The 22487-nt window shown below is 34.2% G+C and overlaps 1 protein-coding gene across 1 annotated transcript in view; it reads left to right on the forward strand.

Annotated features, from left to right (window-relative positions):
- The window catches only part of LOC148942949 (zwei Ig domain protein zig-8-like), a 137062-nt gene that overhangs the window by 24122 nt on the left and 90453 nt on the right, over window positions 1–22487 (forward strand). Inside the window, exon 2 of the mRNA XM_089102705.1 lies at window positions 9745–9987. Coding sequence (XP_088958831.1) covers window positions 9921–9987 — 67 coding nt within the window. The 5' untranslated portion in view covers window positions 9745–9920. The remainder of the gene's footprint in view (window positions 1–9744; window positions 9988–22487) is intronic.

Below are 22487 nucleotides of genomic sequence, written 5' to 3' on the forward strand. Positions count from 1 at the left end.
TGATAAAATAATGTAGAGTAATGTACAATGTAGCATAAGCTATTATGGAGGATGGTCACTGGGTCATTACGTAGGTAGGGTGGGGTGCCTGATGGTTCAAAATGTGTATGTTTTATCCAAAGTTTCAAATGACAGTCAGCATCCCGATAAATATAGAAGAGGGTCTGGAGGGAGGGGAGGTGATATAAACTAAACAACAATATCTCTTCATTTCGACTAGTCCTCAATACAGGTGCTACATGGTGATAGTTCCCTTCTTTTTGCAGAAAGATATTTTCTTTTTAACTGAAAAATTACATGCATATGATCATGGGCACTAAAGAGGTGGAAAGGTAGAGGGGGGTCTTTGGGGTTATCATAAATAAAAGTTCAAATAGGGATAACATCGTTTTAATCGATAGTGATAAATTTCACAAAAATACTACTGGTGACCGTCACTGCATATGTGACCGAAATATCTAGTATTTTTGTGAAATTTATCACTGTCGATTAAAAATATTTTATCTCTATTTGCTATTTTATTTATCGTCATAGAAAGGCAGTGTGGTCTTTGAAATTATCTACGTCGTATTTAGGGGGCTATCAGGAAATTTTACTGAAAGGAGGAGGCAAGTGTTACTAGGAATTTTTGTATCGATCTCTAAAAGAAAATTTTGTATTTTATGTTTATTTATTATATACTTGTAATAAATTATGATGTGGTAACAAATTGTGGTTAAGAAGCGACTCGTGATTACAGTAACCAGAGCTTTAAAAATGTTTGGATTGAAACATATCCATTAAAAAAAATAGGCTTTTTATGGTAATTCTAAACACACAAAATTCTAAACATTTGAAGCTCATTATTTGACATAGATTATAGCAACAAAATAATTATATAGTAGGCCTAGTATCTAACCAAATAAAAATGTGATAGAGAAGCTTTATTTAGTTTTACAAGTGACCTGGTTGTTTTCGCAATATTAATAAATATTTATGTCACAAAAATTCAACCTTGACCGAGAATTTTGATTTCTTTGTAAAAATGCCTTTTTTTTAGATTTTAGCAATCTTTTATTCGTCACTGCGTTAATCTCGATGGTATTATTCCTTCCCTTTACTCTTCTGATATATACGTTGACTACTTTTACGTTCACTATAGTTAAACGCTATATTTTAGTATTAGAAGAAAATAACTTAAACATATTTACATTTATTGACCTATTAGCTTTTAATTCTGTAAACTGACTGGGTAAACTTCGATGTAAACTTAAGAATAATTTTTAAGCCTAAGAAATGACCTTAAAGATGAATTTAAAGTCTATTAGAAATTAATTAATATTCCTGTCGTAATAATGTACGTCTCGAGGGAGTTTAGGGGATATCTTTATAGAATTGCTTTTCTACCCTAGATTGGAACACTCTTGATACATCTTCTATGCTTTTCCCCACGGTATTGTCCCCTCCAAGAATATTCTGATATGTTCTAATTCCTTCAGATGTAGAATTTTCTCAAAGGTTCAATTTTAGCGTACCTTCTCGGCAACGGAGACAAAACAACTCCGACAAATTTACTATCGGTATACAAAGTACCTCTTCAGCCTCCCACCTTGAGTGAATAGATCTTAGATCACTAGGAGATATGGCATCAAAGGGCTGGTACGAGAAGGTGTATTTAAGAATATAGCAACCGATCAATTAATATACTTAAGTAGGAAACTTACGTAGGAAACTTAAGTAGGAAACTTAAGTAGGATCAACTTAAGTAGGAAACTTACGTAGGAAAGTAGGAAACTTAACGATCGTAGGAAACGGAAAACGATCGTAGGAAACGATAACGAAAGTAGGTAACGAAAGTAGGAAACTTAAGTAGGAAACTTAAGTAGGAAACTTAGGATCAACTTAAGTAGGAAACTTAAGTAGGAAACTTAACGATCAACTTAAGTAGGAAACTTACCGCGTTTCTTAAGTTATCAATGTGCTCGTGTTAGGTTATAATTTTGGTTTTGTTTTATTTGTCATTTCCTGCATTTCTCTTTTTTTTCCCCTTTTATAGGTACTTCTTGTATGATAGACCCCCTGCATCTCAAGAAGTGAAGTTAGGTTAATCCTAATAAAATATACCTAAATATAAAAAATATAATACTTTAGAAATAAATTTGGGCAGTATTTTTGCACATTCGGGGGGTGGGGGTAAAGTATAGCCGTTCTGCATGCATAATGTGTTGGCTACAACTATTCTGATATTACAAAGTAAAAATTGTTTTTTGACCTCAGACTGTCCAAATCCTTACCAAAACCCCCATAATGTGCAAATATATAGCCCAAATTATTTATTTCCAATCTATTTTGTTAATTCTCTATTTCTTTTCTTACGCTAAGTTGAAAGAAACTAGCGAAGGAAATCGGTTTACAGTGCGTTTCTTGAGTTATCAATGTGTTCGTAATAGGTTATGAATTTCAGTTTTTGTTTTATTTGTTATATTCTGAATTTCTCTTTTTTTCGATTTTATATTATACTCTACTTTTAAGTTATATTTTAAACGGCTCATAGATAAATCTAATCCAGTTCGGTTCAGTAATAGCTTTTAATTCCAAATTTTCATTTTGCCAGTTTATAATTCACTTAGAAATGATTATTATGCCTTACAGTTAATATTTAAGTTGTAGAAATGACTTGGGATTGTTTATTAAATGGATTAAATTTTGTAATCCCTTTCGTATGTATTCTATTAAAATTATCTATGCACACAAAAGTATGTTATCGTCAAATATGAGTCTATTCAAAAAACTTAGTATTATTCAAACGTTAGGGGTGGGAAGGTTAAATTAATGTAGCAGAATCACATACAAACAAACAACCCTATGAAAATGTATTTCAATGAAAGCTGTTGTAACAATATTGAATAGACAGTAAAAATTAACAAAGTAATAATTGAACACCATTTAATAATATGAATGGATGTTAGACAAGCTTATATGTGCATTTTAATAATATTCACGGTTGGTAGCTTTTGATGTAGATGTCTCTTTGGTCATACACTGAAAATGTATGCATTGTGCATCATCTGATAAAAGAATCAGCTTTCAAGAAATCAAATTTGTCATTTAAAGTAGCTTAAGGTAGGTAGCAATAGATAAAGGTAGCTTTAGGTGTAGGTTTCTCTTTGGTCGTACACTGAAAATGTATGCATTATGCGTCATCTGATAAAAGAATCAGCTTTCAAGAGAAAAAATTTGTCATTTAATGTAGCTTAAGATAGGTAGTTGTAGATTAAGGTAGCTTTTGCTGTAGATGTCTCTTTGGTTGCAAACTGAAAATGTATGTATTATGCATCATCTGATAAAAGAATCAGCTTTCAAGAGATCAGGTTTCAGGTTCAGGTACAGATTCATACACTTTTTTTAACAAAAAAACAACTCAATGTGACAACAAGTCGCACTAAAACAAAAAAATGCTTGAAAAAACAACAGGTTGGATATCCTGCATGCCAATTCAACACACCAATTAAAATGAAAAAAGGGTAAAACAATAATAATAAAAGAAAATAGTGATAAATATATAATGGCACAAAATATATAAAAAAAAAAAAAAATATCTACAAAAAAAAAAAAAAGCCTTCTCTCGAACCATTAACACTACCAAATTCCTGAAAAGAAATGATTTTTAATACGGGTTTTAAGTTGCGGCACACTTTCAGCTTGACGAACAGAATCTGGGAACGAATTCCAAACTGACGGGCCCATGTGTCTGGTCACTTGACTCGCTCTCGTTGTGTTCCGTGGCTCAGATGCAAGACTATCCGCACTCCTAGTCGAATCATCGTGATAAAATGAATTAGGCTTAAAAATATTCATAAAAAAATCCGGTGCAAGACCATTCAGACACTGAAATACAAATACTCCAATTTAATAATCCCTTATTTCAACAACCTTTAAAATTTTAAACTTTCTAAAAAGTGTTTCAGTGCTATCAACACCACGATCATACCTTCCAATCAACCTTATAGCCTTATTCTGCAGAACTTGAACTCTTCTAAAATTGCAACTAAAATTACTCGCCCAAATCAAACAACCATAATTTATATAAGGCGCTATTATGGAAAAATACAATAAAAGCAGAATTTTCAAAGGTAAAAAATTTTGAAAACGGTTCAGAACTCCAAGGCCTCGCGCCAGCTTGCATGGTATGATGTCGCAGTGTTTTCTCCAACTCAAGTTTCGATCCAGGATGAATCCCAGATATCGGATCTCTTCAACTTGTGATAGCGGTAGGCCATTGTAAATAATGACACCAGGGAGAGTGGGAGCAGAACCAGTCCTTGTAAACATCATAAAATTAGTTTTTGATGCATTGACGCTAAGTAGGCTAGCACAAACAAATTCATGTAGGCCATCCAGCGCCTTATTAGCCTTGAACAAGAGCTCTTGCAGCGACTTTGCTGCAATCACTAAAGCCGTGTCGTCAGCAAAAGAAGTAACTGAAGCTCCGGGAATGTAAAATCTCATTGTGTCTACAAATATCAGGTACAGGAGAGGACCAAGAACTGAGCCCTGTGGAACACCACACTTTATGGGAAACGGCTGAGAAGAATTGTTACTCAAAGTCACTCGTAGCTTCCGTTCACTTAAATACGATTCAAACAAATTTAAAACACTACCCTTTATGCCTAAATAACACAGCCTTTCAAATAAAATCTTAAAATCAACAGTGTCGAAAGCCTTTCTAAAATCAATAAAAACGCCCATGCACTGCTCGCCATTCTCAAGTGCTGAGTTAATATTTTCCAGGAGATGCTGGACTGCCTGCGTCGTCGAATGTCCTTTCCGGAAGCCAAATTGACCATCGTGTAAAACACCAATTTTCATCAGATACTCGTAAAGCCGGTCATGAACAATCTTTTCATAAACTTTTGAATAAATCGGGAAAATTGATATTGGTCTCCAATTAGATATATCAGTTTTGACTCCACCTTTGTGCAACGGTACAACTTTAGCTATTTTAAGTGCACTCGGAAACATCCCCTTTTCCATAGAAATATTGATAAGGTATACGAGGACAGGAAGCAAATAAACCAGAACTGACTTGAGTGTTCTAAGGTTCATTCCATCAACTCCTGCACTGTTTGACTTAATCGTGCTAACAATTCTGCGTACCTCCTCTTCAGTACAAGGCTGGAAATGCATTTCGAAACCTCTTCCTCGCTCATCCACAAAACTGCTTGATTCGAAAACATGGGAGCTCCTTGCTTCTTCTTGAATCTTGCAGCCAATTTCAGAGAAATATTGTCCAAATGCGTTGCAGATTTCCTCAGTTTCTTCCAAGGTCCTATTATTTAGAACAATTTTTGGCTCCGATGGCTTCAAAGGGCCTTTTAGAAGATCATTCACAACTTGCCATGTTGCTTTGGGGTTACCTTTACTTTCTTCAAATACATTTCTAAAATATGCCTTCTTTTTTTTTCTTCTTAGGGCATTTGCCCTATTCCTTAGCTCTGTATACATCACATGGAGCTCATTATTCTGCGGATGACTCAGATGCTCCTCACACGCCTGATTTCTCATATTAAACAGATTCAGCAGCTCATCATCACACCATGGTTTTCTTGGTTTATTCTTTCTGGGGTTTGTTTCTTTAAGCGGACACGTCCTATCATAAACATTCGACACTATTTGGTTAAACTTTTCAAATGCTTCCAACGGATGATCTTCATTCAGTACTGTTTCCCAGTTAATAACACTAATTTGTTCTTCAAATTTTTTCAGATTAACTGGCTTCAGTTCACGCATTGGTATTTTATTCTTTCTGTTATGTTTCTTCACTTCAGAATTCAAATGCAATACAACCGGAAGATGGTCGGAGGCTGGGCTTATAACAACAGAGCAGTACGCTTTACTTAGTATCGCTGAAGACACAAACACATTATCGATGAGCGTTTCCGAATGATCTGTGATTCTCGTTGGAATGCTCACGGTCGGGTATAAATCATTTGACATCATCAGGCTCAAAAAATCCAAATTTGGTCCACGTACATTTAACAAATCAAAATTAAAGTCTCCCATACACATAAACTCTTGACTAGATCTATTTACCTTTGCAGCAAGACATTCAAATCCTTCAGCAAACTCTTCAAATGATGCACTTGGTGGCTTATATACAACAGTAAAAATACAAGCTCGATTTTCAAACTTAATTTCTATACTAAGGGTTTCTATCTTACCCTCCTTCCAAATGTCCAAATCCTTTCTAATTTTCCAATTCAAATCCTGTCGGACAATGAAAGCCAGGCCTCCACATCCCATTGACGTTCGACTTCGAGCAATCAGTTCATAACCTGGAAAATTAAACGACGAAAGAACAGTATCATGACCCAAAAGTGTTTCACATAATGCCATTATATGTAAATTATTAGATCGGGAAATAAAATAAAAAATCTCATGGTAAGAAGACGTTAAATGACAATTCCATGTACATGCATGAAATCCAGACCGGCCTAACTCCTCCAAAGTTGATAACTGACGATATTTACTATCAAGAGATGGACGAAAACTAATTTGCGACCCATCATTTCCAATATCCGTCAACAAATAATCATCAACATCTACTACTAATCATACAACTACTACTCATATCAACTTACGCAAAAAAGAATCCTATAATTCATCCCTTTTCCGCGCTCAAACGGGGTGATATTTATACTCCTAAGAAATCAAAAAATAAACAACAAAATAAAAATATAAATAAAGAGTAATATAGAACATCTTGACGAGATAAACACTACCAAACTACTCATAAACAACAAACTAAACGCAATCTGAAAGCGAGTTAATTCGACGAGCAGCTCGCTCACCCGGAAGCATTGCGAGAACCTGGCCACGATCTGAACATACATTTTTCACGCCAAACTTGTCTCTCGCGGCACTCAGGATATCGCGACGGCGCTTGGTTAGAGACTCAGACAAAAAGATTTTCGAACCAGCCAATTTTGATTTACTCGCAAACACTCTACGGGCCGTCTCACAGGTAGAAAATCTCACGAACACTGGTGCAACTTTATCGTTTGCCGACCCTGGATTATTCAATTTCGACCTGTAAACCATAGCAAAATCACAATCAGAGATACCGGAAAGCCCCAGCTTTTGCGAGGCTATATTCAGAATGGTCGACTTCAAGTCAACACCCTGCTGCTGCTTAATACCATGAAAAACTAGAGTTCCAAGCTGTTTTTCTTGCTCATAATCATCAATTTTCATTTCTAATTTTGCAATACGGTTCTCTAAATTTTCAATCAGTCCTTTGATATTCTTTCCTGATACCAACAATTGCTCTAGCTTCGGATTAAACTCAAGTGACACTGACGAGTATATTTCACTCACGATAGTCTCAACAGAAGTTTTCAGAGTTCGGTCGTTTCCGCATTTATCTTGAACTTGCTTAGTAATCGCGCTCATCATTGATTCTTTTGTCTTAGCGATTTCTTCCTCAGTTGCGACTATTTTAACTAGCAAATCCGCGGTAGATGGTCCAGAGGAAACTGCTCTCAGGGATGCGAAAGTTTTGGAAGCCGTCTTATAAATGTCCGGGTTTTGGTTAACCTCTTTAAACGCACTTCCAACATTTTTATCAGTTTTTGCAGATGCTTCGCGGTAATTGTCCTCAAACGAGATGAGACTATTTTCGGTTAGGCGTGACTCTGTGTGATCTCCATACGCAAAAACTAAGTAGTTGAAGATTCCTTTTTTATCCTTTGAAACTTGGATAATTCTTACGGGCCACAGCAGGAATCTTTTGAAATTCGCTAACGCAAGCTGGAACTGTTGAAATTTTGACATTTCTTCGCTACTACGAGAAAAACCAAAAAAGAGAAAAAAAATCAACTTATCTTTCAGTGGGCAGGCCCACGGCAGCAGTGGCAATAAGCAATTGACGGCTGGCCCGGTGGTCCGCGGAACCTGCTTTGTTATTCACCACCGTACTCTGGCATCCTTAATCAGCTAATCCAAAGTAATTCGAACGCCACACAAATAATAGGACGATCTGTTGATTGCTACCGTAATATAAGTCCTTTTTCTTTTCACAAAACGTGAATTAATTCACTTATTGCGAAACTGTCCACTGTAATTAATTCTAAATTTAATCCGGCTTAAAAATAAAACTGATGTTTACAGGTCAGATGCCAATAGACCAAATTTGTCATTTGGTCTATTGGCTAGGTTTATGGCCAGCCATCCGGCTAGGTGTATAGATTATTTTAAAATGCAGATTTCAAGCCTGTTTTTATGTTAAAAATATCCAAAAGTGAGCATGCAAATTATTTTTAAACCTCTGAAATGATTCTGAAGGTTTACAGATGACTCTGTATAACATGAATAATATTCTTGTTATAATATCATGATCTTGAGTGAGTATGTATACTTCTTTGTCAAAATGACTTCTATCCAGAGTTAAGGACTCTTGAATTGGTCTCTGTGCTAACCGTAATAGTATTATTCTCCCCCTGTACTGTTCTGATATATTTGTCAACTCTATTTACGTTTAATTTAATTAAATATTATCTTCAAATTATAAAAGGAAAGCTTAAAAATATCTATAATTTTATAATTTCATCTTATTACGTTTTAACTCTGCAAGCTCAGTGGGTAAACTTAGAAGTAAACTTACTAACTCAGGAAGGACTTTTAAGCCTTAGAAATGGTTTTAGAAATAACTTAAGAGTCTATTAGGAAATGATTAATATTCCTGTCATATTAGCACACGTCTTGAGAGACTATAATTGATACTTCCGTCAATTATTTTCTACCCCGAGTTTGAATGTCTCTAAACATATCTATTGCTCGTTTCCCAACGGTAATGCACATTCCGAAACTCTTCTGAGATGGGAATAACTTTCTGATGGAAATTACTTTAATATCTACATTTATGTATTTTATCATTTTATTTTTTTTATAGTTCTAAAGGCTTATAATGTCAGCTTAGAACTGAACTTAGAAATTGCTTTTAAAACGGCTTTCGCACTATATACGTAAGTGTCTATGCTAATTGGTTACGTTACTTCAAGTATAACATCTCAAACTTAAACAAGTTCTCGCCCAATAAGCCAAGAAAAAATACATAAAGATATTATATTCATCATCTAAGATCTTCACAATCACCATAAGCAATCTATCCAAAAATTGAAAACGTAGAATGGAGATTCAAGTTCTGATGAAGCGTGAAAGGTTTTATAGGACAATCGTATTATTTTATTTTCATAATTCTTTAATTGCTCATTCAGAAATTTAATTTTGTTGCTACAAAGTTCACCTCACCGTAACGTAACTTAAAACATCGTTGCGTTAAATCTTGTGCATATCTTGAGTTTATTTGGAACTGACTAAGTTATGGACGAAAATTTGCTCTGCAAGATTACCTAAAGTACTTTACTGTTTAAAGTTATTTAATGTTTAAGACTTGGAACTAAGTTTTAATTTATATAAATAACTTGGGAGTGTTTACTAAAGGGCCAATATTCCTGCCATAAAACAAAATGCACATCTTGAGTGATTTTGGTGGATGTCCTTATTGATGTGCTATCTTCCCAAAGTTTTGGTTTCTTAAAATATATCTTTTGTCCTTATCCTGTCAGTATTTCCTCTACCACAACTGTTCTGATATATGTCAATCTAAGCATAGAATCTTGTGCATACGGAAATAAGTTGAACATATTGACATTTTATTGTCGATTAACCTTTAATTCTGGAGGCTTATTGTGTCTTCTTTTTCAGTAATTCCTCAACCTCCAAAAGAATAGCGTGTAACTAGAATAAATTCTAAAGGATGAGACCAGAATCAGATAGAAATTCTGTATCTAGTCTTGTGAAATTATTTGGTATACTTCGATTTTGTGAAATCAGAAAGTACATCTGCTAAGGGCGAGAACATCTAAAATGGACTTCTGAAAATGCAGATTTGTTTTGGAATTATTTATTGGATCATTACATTCAGTTTACAGTGTCAAGAGTTAATTGGCAAGTATTTTTTCTTTACTTTTTAACTCAATTAAATATCCGTGATGTTAAAAAAATAATAATAAACAGGTGGAAGCGAAAACCAAATCGAACTCAAAGAACAGAAGAGAAAATGCTGTATTTAGTTCTGGTGGCATCTTCGTCAGGATTAAAATAACTGAGAGAAGTTATATACGGTAATCTCATACTAAGTGTAACTATGGATCACTTAAACTTTAAATAGGAACTAATGGAGAAAGGTGTTTTCTTTTTATACAGTATATCGATGAAGCAAGAATTACTGCTTTGTTTTTCTTTGGAACAAACAACACCAGGGTTAGATGGTCTCTAATCTTGAAGACGGATGAGTCGGGCTCCCATGTATGACTACCAAGGAATTGGGTGGGATTTATATTTTGTTCTTTCTCACTGTGCCTACATAGGTAATTTCCAAGGGTCTGAGTATTTCTATAAACTCTAAAAATGTGAACCAGCAGACAGATAGAATGTGGCAACAGACAGATTAGAATGTTCTCAAGACCCCTAGGCATGGATTTTTCATTCCATACTTAGTTCGGTTTTGAGAGAATGTACATCTTAAATTTGCACTGTCCTCTGATTGCAACTAGCATTTCATCAAGTACTCGCCTGGTGAGTAATTTGCTTTGCAGTTAGTGAAAAAGAGGTAAAAAACCTCTTTGATGGGAGCTTGAGGTCCATTTCTTTTGTTGCGTGTGTGCCTATTATTGAACCGAAGGCAGCTTTCCATTTACTCGAATCGCTTCAGGCTCATTGTAGTGCGGAAAATGTCCCGCACAGTTCCATCAGCCACAAAGATACTTTCACAATCCTCATTGCCTGACTTGAATACTCCAAAGAGATACAGAAGGCCTAAAAAGGCTTGCATTTTTCTGAAGTAGACTGGGTATAAATATATACATCTCTGACGCATTCGACTCCCAAAGTAATAGGAAGAGATCCCAGTCTTACAAATAAAAAAAAATTAGCATTGCAGCAGAGACTATTAAATTTAATAACTCTTACAATACAGACTAACAAAATAATTGAAGTTACTCATCGTCTAGGGCTATATCCAGGCCTTAGGTGGACTGAGGCTGGGATGCAATTGCATCCGTAGCAATTACTATGTTCCGAAACAGCATTGAATGGTGAATAGAAATTGCAGCTACTGCTTTAAACATAACACACAAATGTGTTCAGACCTTGGCCATTAGAAGTTCGCTAATTTCAAATATATAAGACAAAAGGATAAACTGTTATTTTCTTAGAAAGATAGGGGATGGGAGAATCATTTTAACATTCAAATAGCATAAAATAATAAGCACATGCATAAGATTTAATCAATTAATAAAGACTATTTAATTTGGGGTAATTTTATCATTTCCGACAAAATGAACTAAACTATATTTTCTTGTACTATACTATAGTTACTATCGTAGCATAACAGTTACTATGTTACATATAGTTACTATATGTAACTATAGACTAAACTATAGTTACATTGTTCATTTAAGGAGGAATGAGCTGAATAGTGTTGATTTGAATGGGGTTTGATTTAATGGCAGTTGAATTGCATAGGTGTTGAGTTTAATTGGACTAGGTTAAACAGGGATTGAGTTGCGTGGGGCTGAGATAAATGAAGGCCTAATTTCACGAGGGTTGAGCTGAAGGAAGGTCGAGCTGCACGAGGGTCGATTTGCAGGGAGGTTGATCGGAACAGGGGTTGAGTTAAACTGGGGTGGAGTTCAATGAAGTTGTAGATAATTTGGGAGACCACACTGCCTTTCCATGACGATAAAATAAGAGTTCAAAATAGGGATAAAATCCTTATTAATAGACAGTGTACAGAAACTCACAAAGACACCAGATATTTCGGTCACATATACAGTGACCATCATCAGTTTTACTACTGATGACGGTCACTTTATATGTGACCGAAATATCTGGTATTTTTGTAAATTTCTATACACTGTCTATTAAAAAGGAATTTGACTCTATTTTGAACTTTTATTTTATCTTCAACGAAGTTGAGATAAAAGGGCGTTAGGTTGAACGAAGATTGATGTATATAAGTTGAGTCGAACGGTGTTGAATTAAACAAGTATTCAGTTTCACGAGAACTACTTTTTGGTTCAGGATTCATGTTTTGTTTTCATTGCTTGATCTTCTTTTGTATCTTAAGATTTTACTGTTTATTGGGCGTCATTTTCCACTCATTTATACATTAACCTGACATTAAATATAATTATACATTACATTATACGATTATACATTGACCATCAAGTACTGCCGTCAGTAGGCTAGGGTTTTATATCTTTTGTTAATATATTTTGTTAATATATCTTTAATCAATGAAAAAAAAATGGTTGACATGCAGTCAAAGCTCTGTCATTACCGTATTAAAGAAGCGTATGTTGGTCTGATGGTGCTATATTTCTTTACCACAAATCCCTGCTTAGTTAAATGAGACGTCGAATGAGGTCCATGGGAACAAAAATGACATTATCACTAAATTGAAAATACACAGGAAAACATATAATGAATGTGGAGAAGGACAGACTTTTTATTTTATCATAAATTAAAGTTAAGTTTCAGTTTTCATAAGAAACTATGAAATTAGTTTTATGAATAATTTCACTCAATATTTATGGTCTAAAAGTAGGTCTAGTCAAAATGAGAAGAAAGTTCAATCTTCGAATAATATTCCAGGAATATTAGAAAAGAATTGTTAGTTTAATTTTAGGGACCAGCAGCTAATGAGAAACAGATTCATTTGATATTTTGTCCCTGAAATTGGATCAGTTTTAGAAATATTATTAAAATAAATTTTAAGTTTATTATAGAAATTAGGTTTGGTAGGTCCATAAATCAGCAACTGCTATTCAAAAAGAAACACGCCTTAAGTTTTGTTTCAAAATATGATACAGAGAAACTTGAAACATGTTAAGTAAAATACATATTAGAAAGTCATTTTCAAGGCCTGAGAAAAACAAACGCAATAACAAATCAGAAAAAAAAGATAATCTAATGGTGGAATAGTCAAGCAAGTTTTGTAGTAAAAGAAAAACCAAACAAGGAAGAAACTGCTGCTTTTATTTATAAGTGCAACACTTTTGTTAATGCATAATTGTATAATGTAATGAATAATGATGGTTAATGTCAGGTTAGTATATAAATGAGTGGAAAATGACACCCAATAAAAAATAAAATCTTAAGATACAAAAGAAGATCATCCACCCACAAAAGTGGGTGTACACTTTTATGATTGTTGAAAAAAATGGAAAAAAACAGATTTTGTCAATGTTATCCCATATATCCGACAAAGGATGTTGATAAAGAATTTAATCATTCTGATACTTAGATATTATCAATGTTATCCTATGTAGCCGAAAAAGATGTTGATACAGAATTTAATCTTTCTGATGCTTAGATTTTGATAATGTTATCCGAGGTATCCGATAAAAGATGTTGGTAAAGGATTTATTCACTCTGATACTTAGATTTTGTCAAAGTTATTCTATGTATACAACAAAGGAAGTTGTTAAAAATTTAATCACTTTGATACTTAGATTTTGATAATGTTATCCGACGTATCAGACAAAGGATTTTGGTAAAGGATTTATTCACTCTGATACTTAGATTTTGATAATTCTATCCGATGTATCAGATAAAAGATGTTGATAATGAATTTATTCACTCTGATACTTAGATTTTGTGAATGTTGTCCGATGTATCTGTCAAAAGACATTGATAAAGAATTTATTCACTCTGATAATTAGATTTTGTGAATGTTATCCGATGTATCCGACAAAGAACGTTGATAGAAAATTAATCACTCTGGTAATTAGATTTTGATAATTTTATCTGACATATCTGACAAAAGATGTGGATATAGAATTTATTCACTGTGATACTTAAATTTTGTCAATGTTATCCTATGTAGCCGACAAAGGATGCTGATAAAGAATTTGTTCATTCTGATACTTAGATTTTGTGAATGTTATCCGATGTATCCGCAAAGGAATGTTTTAATCTCTTTGATGCTTAGATTTTGATAATGTTATCTGACATATCTGACAAAAGATGTAGATATAGAATTTATTCACTGTGATACTTAGATTTTGTCAATGTTATCCAACGTATCCGACAAATGATGTTGATAAAGATTTTACTGACTCTTATACTTAAATTTTTTGAATGTTATCAAACATATCTGACAAAGGATGTTGATAAAGGATTTATTCACTCTGATGCTTAGATTTTTTAAATGTTATCCGATGTTTCCGACAAAGGATGTTGATAAAGAATCTATTCACTCTGACACTTAGATTTTTTCAATTTTTTTCCGACGTAATCGAAAAAAGATGTTGATATAGAATTTTTGATAAATGATTTGTTCACTCTGATACTTATATTTTTTCAATGTTATCCTATGTATCCGACAAAAGATGTTGATAAATAATTTAATAGCTCCGATACTTAAATTTGATAATGTTACCGACATATCCAAGAAAAGATGTTGATAATGAATCTATTCAATCTTATTCTTAGATTTTGTCAGTTTTATCCGACGTATCTGACAAAAGATGTTGATAAATAATTCATTCACTCTGATACTTAGATTTTGACAATGTTATCCTATGTATCCGACAAAGGATATTGATAAAGAATTAAATCACTCTAATATTTGTAATAATATGACATGTAAATAATATATTATCACTGGGACAGTCTTTTAGTGTCTATGAGTATGCATATAGTACCATTTATAGAATCGCATAAATAAAAAAAAGTTGAATAATTTTTAAAGTCCAAAAAATAATTTTCCAAGTCCAGAAAAAAAAGAAGAGTGCTACTACAAACATTATTTTTTCAATAGTAAACGTCAGGACTAACATATCTATATCATTCCCATTTTGTATTTTGAAAATATTAAATATGATTTTTTGGTTTTAAGCATGTTCAAGTCATTCTAAGACATAAAAAAATATAGTGTCACTAGGAGAACTGCGTAGTATGCATGAGCAACCATAGAGTATCACTAATGCAGGCGGACAAATATACAAAAAAAAAACAGTTGAATAATTTTCCGTCCAAAAAATCCTAGGTCAGAAAAAAAAGAAAAGTTCATCTACAAAGATTATTTTTCTAATAGTGAAAGTCATGACTAACATATCTACATCATTCTCATTTTGTATTTTGAAAATATTAAATGTGAATTTTTTTGGTTTTAAGTTTATTTTATGTCATTCTAAGACATGTAAAAAAAAGGTGGAAAAAATTTTCTGTGTTAAAAAAATATAAAAAATTAAAAAATAAAAGTTAAAAAAAATAGGAAAAACTTGAAAAAAAGTATAAGCTAAAATGGAGGCGGAGGCGAAAAGTTGGGGGGATTGGGGGTATTGGGGCACTTGGAGGTTGAGACATGGACGACTAATGGCTGCTTTGTCATTATCTAAAATGTACGCAGCTTTATTAATATCGAGTTTATGTATATTCCCTATACTATACAATATTTTATTTAAGTACACTCTTCGTTTGGTATTTGTGTATTATACCGACCAAACTTACGCATTTAAAATTCCCCGTTGAATACATTCAGAATAAATATATCCTTTGTGTTATCCACGTGCACGTAAGAACCTCGTGTCAAATTCCTTGCAATAATCCTGTGACAAATTCCAAAAGAAACTATTTCATGTTCACCCAGCGTCACAGACTATTTTTAAGATCTAATTCTGTTGTACGAGTATCTATAATCTGGCAATTTAATTCCAACCTCTTTCTCACTAAAGTAGGTCAGTGCCCATATTTGGTGTACTTGTTTGAATTAGAGGGCCTTCACTACTCTTAATGTACAAATTTGGGGCCGAAGGAACTCAATCGTTTTTTGTGTGCGTTAAACATCTTGGCAAAATGCTTCTATATCTTTCTGGTAGATACATACTTGCCGGCTCCCTTTCTTCTGAAAGAGACAGAATTGCCTTTTTTTATTATAACAAATGTTCTTTGGCTTTAATTTGAATTATGATTTAGATATCACTTTCCAAAAGGCTCAGAGGAATTAAAAAACAGATTTCAAAAGTAATTTCGAGGCTTTAAGGTCCATAAAGCTCTGGGATGTAAGTACACGGGCTCATCAAAATATCATTATTTATTTTCCTTCCCTAATTTCTCATAGTTTCCCTGTCGCTACAAGAAAAATATAAAAAAAATAGGCTAAATAAAACATAGAAAGAAAAGCAACAAACGCTATTCAAAAAGAGAAGGAAAAACGAAAGAAATATCATCAATTAATTGTAATTTTTTGGGTAAAGGACAACTTTATTTAGTCCTGGATTAACTCTATTATGGAACGCATGACGTTTGAATGCCTTTATCGGTTTCGGCTCTTCATATCTCGACTTTGAAAGTTGGGGAGGGGGGGATAAATTTATAAAAATTTCAGAAAAAAAGTCGAGTCATATAAAATTCAATCCAACCGTAACATTCCAGAGGGAACACACCAGAAACCCCTGTTAAATTTAAGTTTACATCTTTAGGGAGGGATCTAAACGATATGGATTTTTTCTTGATCCAATTTCACATTTTTAAGGAGGGTACTAGGCCTGATTTCCATTTATATTACCCACCACAGAATTTGAAAGATCTCAAAACGAAGCATATAGTTATGGCAAATAAAATTGGGGATAGGAGGCATTTTTGTCTCACACCAGACTCAGCAGCAAATCAAAAGCATTCTTCATCACTAGGTCAATGGGATTTTCTATGACCATTTGTTACCGTTTCTATAATAGTTAGGGTTATACGGTAACAGGCTATTAGCCTGTAAACCAATCTTTACCGCTTTTCATGGCCTTAGGACCATTAGTTTTGGCTTGAGCTAGCCAACAGGGAACTCCTGGTCACCACCTGGACGCACATAAGGTGGGTGTCATTTAGGAACCATCAAAAATTATCAAATAACCAATCATACCTTAAGAGGCAGCAGTTCATAGCTCCATCGAAATAATTATTAATAAAACCTAATATTTTTCAAAGTGTGCCATGTAGGCTTAAGAGGGTAGTTGAGGAGTCCTGAACCGTTTCTAAGAAGAATGTTTCCGCTTAGGAATTATTTGAAACTAAGACAGCGAAACTAATCATCTACTTATTAGGTATGAAAGACGGTTGCCATAAAATAGTCGCTTCTAGAGCTTAACACTCGCTAGTTAGCAGAACTTTAAGGATTTGTCCATGTCAAATATTGAAGTGATATTCTTCTCCAAGATATAACTTATGGTATATATTACCCACCTTAACCTCTCTCCAATAGGGTACTACATGCGGTCCCTTAGCTTCTGCCTTTTAGCATTAACGATAAACAATAATTACACGAAATATTTAAGAAATATTTTGCTCCACTCTTGAATAACAAAAACGAAGCAATGAATGTTGGGTATCAAGAAAGCAGAGTGAAGATAAACTTGACAAATTTAACTAAAAACATTGAAAATTAAAAGAACGAATCTTATGCTATATGTAGCTGGAAATGGAGAAAACAAAACACAAATAAATTAGAATTAGAACCCAAATTGGAACATATATCAAAACACAAATGTTAGAATTTTCGCTAGTTCTCATCTTAGCTAATGTGACACACCTTCCAAAAATAGTTGACTGCTTTGAATTTTTATTTTTCCAAGATATATTGTATTATGAGAGGGTTCAGATTCAATAAGGATACTCATGGGAATGGTTCTTGTATCGCAATGAATGCAAAATTTTCCATTAATTGACTTTATTTGTTAACCTCCATATAATACTGTGGTTGACCTTTGCTAAGAAAAAATAAAATCGTGTGATAAAATGTAACAAAATCATCAGAGCTGTCAAAAAAAATATAAATAACTAAAGAAGAAATTAGGATTTTCAGGCCTACGATGCAACTTCACAGCTTTCATAGTAATAATACCAACGTATCCTAATGGATAACAGAAATTTACACGTAAAAGAAACTCTAAAAAAACAATTCTTCCCTCAGAATATTGGTTGTCATATCATTATCATTATTGAGAAACTTTTCAAATTTGGTTTTTGTTTGAAGCCTTACAAGAAAGTACGAAGCCTTACAAAAAGGGAATTTTATAGATATTCAGGAGGTTGTAAGTAGAGAGGGAGGTGCTACTCGTGTCACCCACCCCTGCTGCCACTTAAAACTTTTTAACACCATATATGGGCATAGAACCACGTGGTTTATGGTTTTTGTCAATGAGAATGGAAAAACAGGAACTTTGTCACATTTATGTCTGTTTTCATGGATGGTTATGTGTGTTGGTCGATTTATTTGATGTTTTTCATGGATGTTTAATGGTTTTTGTCAGTGAGAATGAAAAAACAGGAACTTTGTCACATTTATGTCTGTTTTTATGGATTTTGTCAGTGAGACTGGAAAAACAGGAACTTTGTCCCGTTCATGGATTATTGAGTCTAATGGGGGCAGGTCAATGACACTTCCTTCTTGTTGTTGCTCACAGCGAATGTTATGATCCAGAAATAGTATTTGTTGTTGTGGATAAAATTGTTCAATGTTATGAGTTTCCCGGAAACAGTTAGATCACCTGTTTCCTTCTCAGCCAATCAGAGGGCTTGTTTACATATTAGCAGTGGAGGGAATATAAGGAAAGGATTTTTGCTATAGTTTTATTAGTCTGTGAACAGAATTCAAAGGAGTGAGAAGAATAGTTTATTTGGATATATATTTGTAATAAGGACCGGAATATTTACCCTATTAGAACTTGAGAGCGGAGTTACTACTAATAGTACGAGAGCACCAAACCCTACACTTGATATCACGAAAGGATAGTGGTTTCGTCTATAAAGGAATGCAGCAAATGGAGGATATGTGATATCCTTGAGCAAATTTAAAATGGAAGATCAATTATGTTTTGCCGCAAAAGTTGATATAGCACATGTGAATAGACTTCAATGTGCTTTAAGTACATTAATGAAACATATCGAAGACAATTCACTGTATCGCTAATTGTACATGCTCTGTATTATTGATGTTGTTGTAATTATTCAATAAAATTGTTTCGAAATCGAAAATGTTCCCTTTCTTTTACGTTTAGGGCTAACGAATCAGGGTCAGTCTAGAGTCAGCAGTCGGATTGAAAGGACTGAAAAATGAATAAATTTGAGAAAGAGAGAATTAGATCAAATCTAGTGTTTATGGAAAAACATTTGATTTTGGATGACGATTTTCTCGAGTTATCTCTTCAATGCGGGATATTCTCTCATTAAACACTTGACATTATATTGAAAACTGATTTTTCCCCATTGGACTATTGCTTGAAACTTTTAAAATGCGATTCAAATGATTATAGTCAATTTATTGATATATTAATTGGAACACGGCAGAATCATATAGTGGGTATACTTTCATTGCCAATGTAGATGGCTCTCTCCGTCATTCGAAAGAGGTAACGTCACAGAGTTACTCCGCTCCCCCATTCCTCCACTTTGAATTTATGTCGCGAGGACGCTCAGTGTCGTTTTAGCTGTGAGTGAGTTGACATCGGAAACCGAAAAATTTTCTATATGTGCCAATTGTGCTTGTACACTCTAGGCAGTTGCACTCAGTGTGAGAATCGTACAATTGTTGACGACTTTAGTGAAAAGTGCAAATTTTGAAATCCCTGCATATTACATGGAGGCTATGCAGTACAAATTAAAAGATGTAATTCATGTCTTGAAGTGGTGTGTGATTCTCCCCCTAGAGGGAACCTGTGCTCCAATTGTCACTATGATAAATATGATCAGTGGGAGAATACTTACCCTGCTATGATTGGAAAGAATCCTAAACGTGATTTTAGTTTATTTCTACGAGATTGGTATCGTCACGGATTTAAATTATTCTGGGAAGAGGAAGCTGGTCTACGATTCAACTGTTGGGCTAACAAGACAATCTGGTTTCTACGTCATCGCTGTGACGACACTGCCTACTATGACTATAAGCCTAGTGATTTTTATTTAGCAGTTACCGAATGTAATTCACCACTTGAAAACACTGTATGTGATATTGCTTCAAATAGACAGATTGAAACTCTTGAATTTCATAATATGAATACAAATAGTATCATTGACTATACAAAGAGATATGACAAGAGTGAAGTTACATTGTACTGTAGAAAATGTGACCCTGACTTTGCAGTCAATCAAGATCAATATAAAGTGGATCCAAATGATTTACAAGTATTAGTGGCTCACGATAGTTGCCTATACATCGAAGATGAAGAACTATAAAAGTGAAGATTTAAAGACATTGTTGTATATATATACATTTTATTAATAAACAAATTCACATACATTTTTTAAGCACTTTACTCTTAGGGCACTAAAATCAATACTATATAGGTCTGAGAGGATATTTTCCACTAGAAAGTCATTCAGACGGGGATTGTCACTATAAATGTTGAGAAACTGCTTGTAAGTATAGCCACGACATCGGAACACAATATATATTATTGCATGGAAGCCACAGCTTTTAGTCTTTAGATCCTGCACCCTCTTTCGATTTTGAATAATAGTTGTTCAACTGCTCTCAATATAGTTACTGATATGGGGTGTGTAGAATGTATAGGGTGGACCAAGAGGATCAAAAAATTCAATCGTCTTCATTGTTTGATAGATGCACAGCCAATGACCCGTCAGCACAGTCGACGGACTGCTATTAACAATAATCAAGGTATTGTTAGTACCTTGAATTTTTACTAGATAGTCTGAGGGTAGACAATAGGATTTGTACTGGGACATGTAGGGGTCCATATTAAATACACTGATTATTTGACTGGTGTTCATGGCGCCAAGTCTAGTAGAATACTGCCTTCGGGAGTGATTTCCCAATAGGTTTCATATTGATTTAGTGAGATTAGGGCAATACTCTCAGCCAATGGGTCGGCAAATGTACACTCTAAACGCACACTCCCAGTACGTACTATACTCATATCCTGTGTGCCAGACAAATCCAGTACAATGATACCATGTGTTTTAGCAAACATATCTTCGGTTATACCATTTTCAAATATTTGAGTCACGATCTAGGGTTTGCATGGTCAACTCATACAATGTTCTATAAGATTCATCAAAAGATAGATTATAGAGTGGGATACCGTTTACTTTGCACACTAGAGATGAAAGTCTAAACTTCTCGAATTTATGTGGGCATTCAGTCCATGATCATATTGCACTGGCGCTTTTTACAAATGCCAGTGCAAGTTTCGAGGGAATTTCACCATTGATAAAGGATGAGTCGGTGAAGGTGCGTGAGCCCACGGCAATATGAAGCTGATTGGTGATTGTATTAGGACCAAGTAGTTTAATGTTGTTGACATTGGTTCTCAGTTTTTCCACAGCCAATGCAACAGAACTCATGAACTGTTGTTTGCGTACATGAAGTATTGCCGAGGTGAGGGAGAGACTTACATCGGGATTGCCAGCAAGTTCTTTTCTCAATATGAAATTGGAGGGTGCAAGCGTCAATTTTATATCCACTTTAACATTGGGCGGCAGCCATTGGGGTATATTAAATATTTCATGATATATTTTTCCAACTAGATGTAATTCACTAGTTGTAGCATTTTTAAGTGCATCTGTACTATCAGTATTAGTAATATATTCATATCCATTGGAGGCGCTTCTCAATTCCTTGTATGACTTGGGTGTCATCAGCATGAATTGCATATAGCTTGCATAGTTGGAGAGATTGTTGCTTGTGCTCACCAGCGTGCCATTGATGTAGACACTAATTTGACGAAATAAATTATGTAATATACAATTTTCATAGGATATCCCATCGGCCCGAATTGGCATTGTATTATCGGATTTCTGGACTTTCATTTGCAAATCTATAAATGTTGAAGACATGTCCATAAAGTAGTCTTCATTGGAATAAATTTGAAAGTGGTTATTGTCGGAGAGGGGTTGTTATGGATAAAATTGTTCTTAGTATCCATGCTTGACACTCACATCAACATTTTCAGCATTGAATAGATTCAATGAGGCGGTGATGCGTTTTGGGAGAACTTAAACTTCCCGCTTCGCCAATATTTTCATAGACACCTTTCAAAACTTTATCCATTTTGAACGTAAACACGTAGTGTAATGTCCACTCCCCTTTCGCACACTGGGGGGTGAATCAATTCGTCTTCGCTTTCGACTAGCAGCCACAGATGTTGTAAAATCAATGATACTGATAGTATTTTCAAATACTGAATCTTCTTCTTCTTTTTTAAATGATGGTGTTGGAGGAGGACTATATTCTCTTAGTTTCTTTAGAATTTGCTTATTGTCAATAAGACTTTTGGGAAATTTTGATACACACAGAAAGGTGTATAGATTATCGTCAAAGGATAAGAGTACTTTACGATTCGTCACCATATCACAAATTAAATCAACTAGATTATAACTTTTTCTCTGAATTATAATTCGTTTCCCTGTGCTCTCGACTTGAACTTGATCGC

The sequence above is a fragment of the Artemia sp. Qi Xiang Cuo genome, chromosome 16, assembly GCF_049724085.1.
Source record: "Artemia sp. Qi Xiang Cuo chromosome 16, ASM4972408v1, whole genome shotgun sequence".
NCBI lineage: Eukaryota > Metazoa > Arthropoda > Branchiopoda > Anostraca > Artemiidae > Artemia > Artemia sp. Qi Xiang Cuo.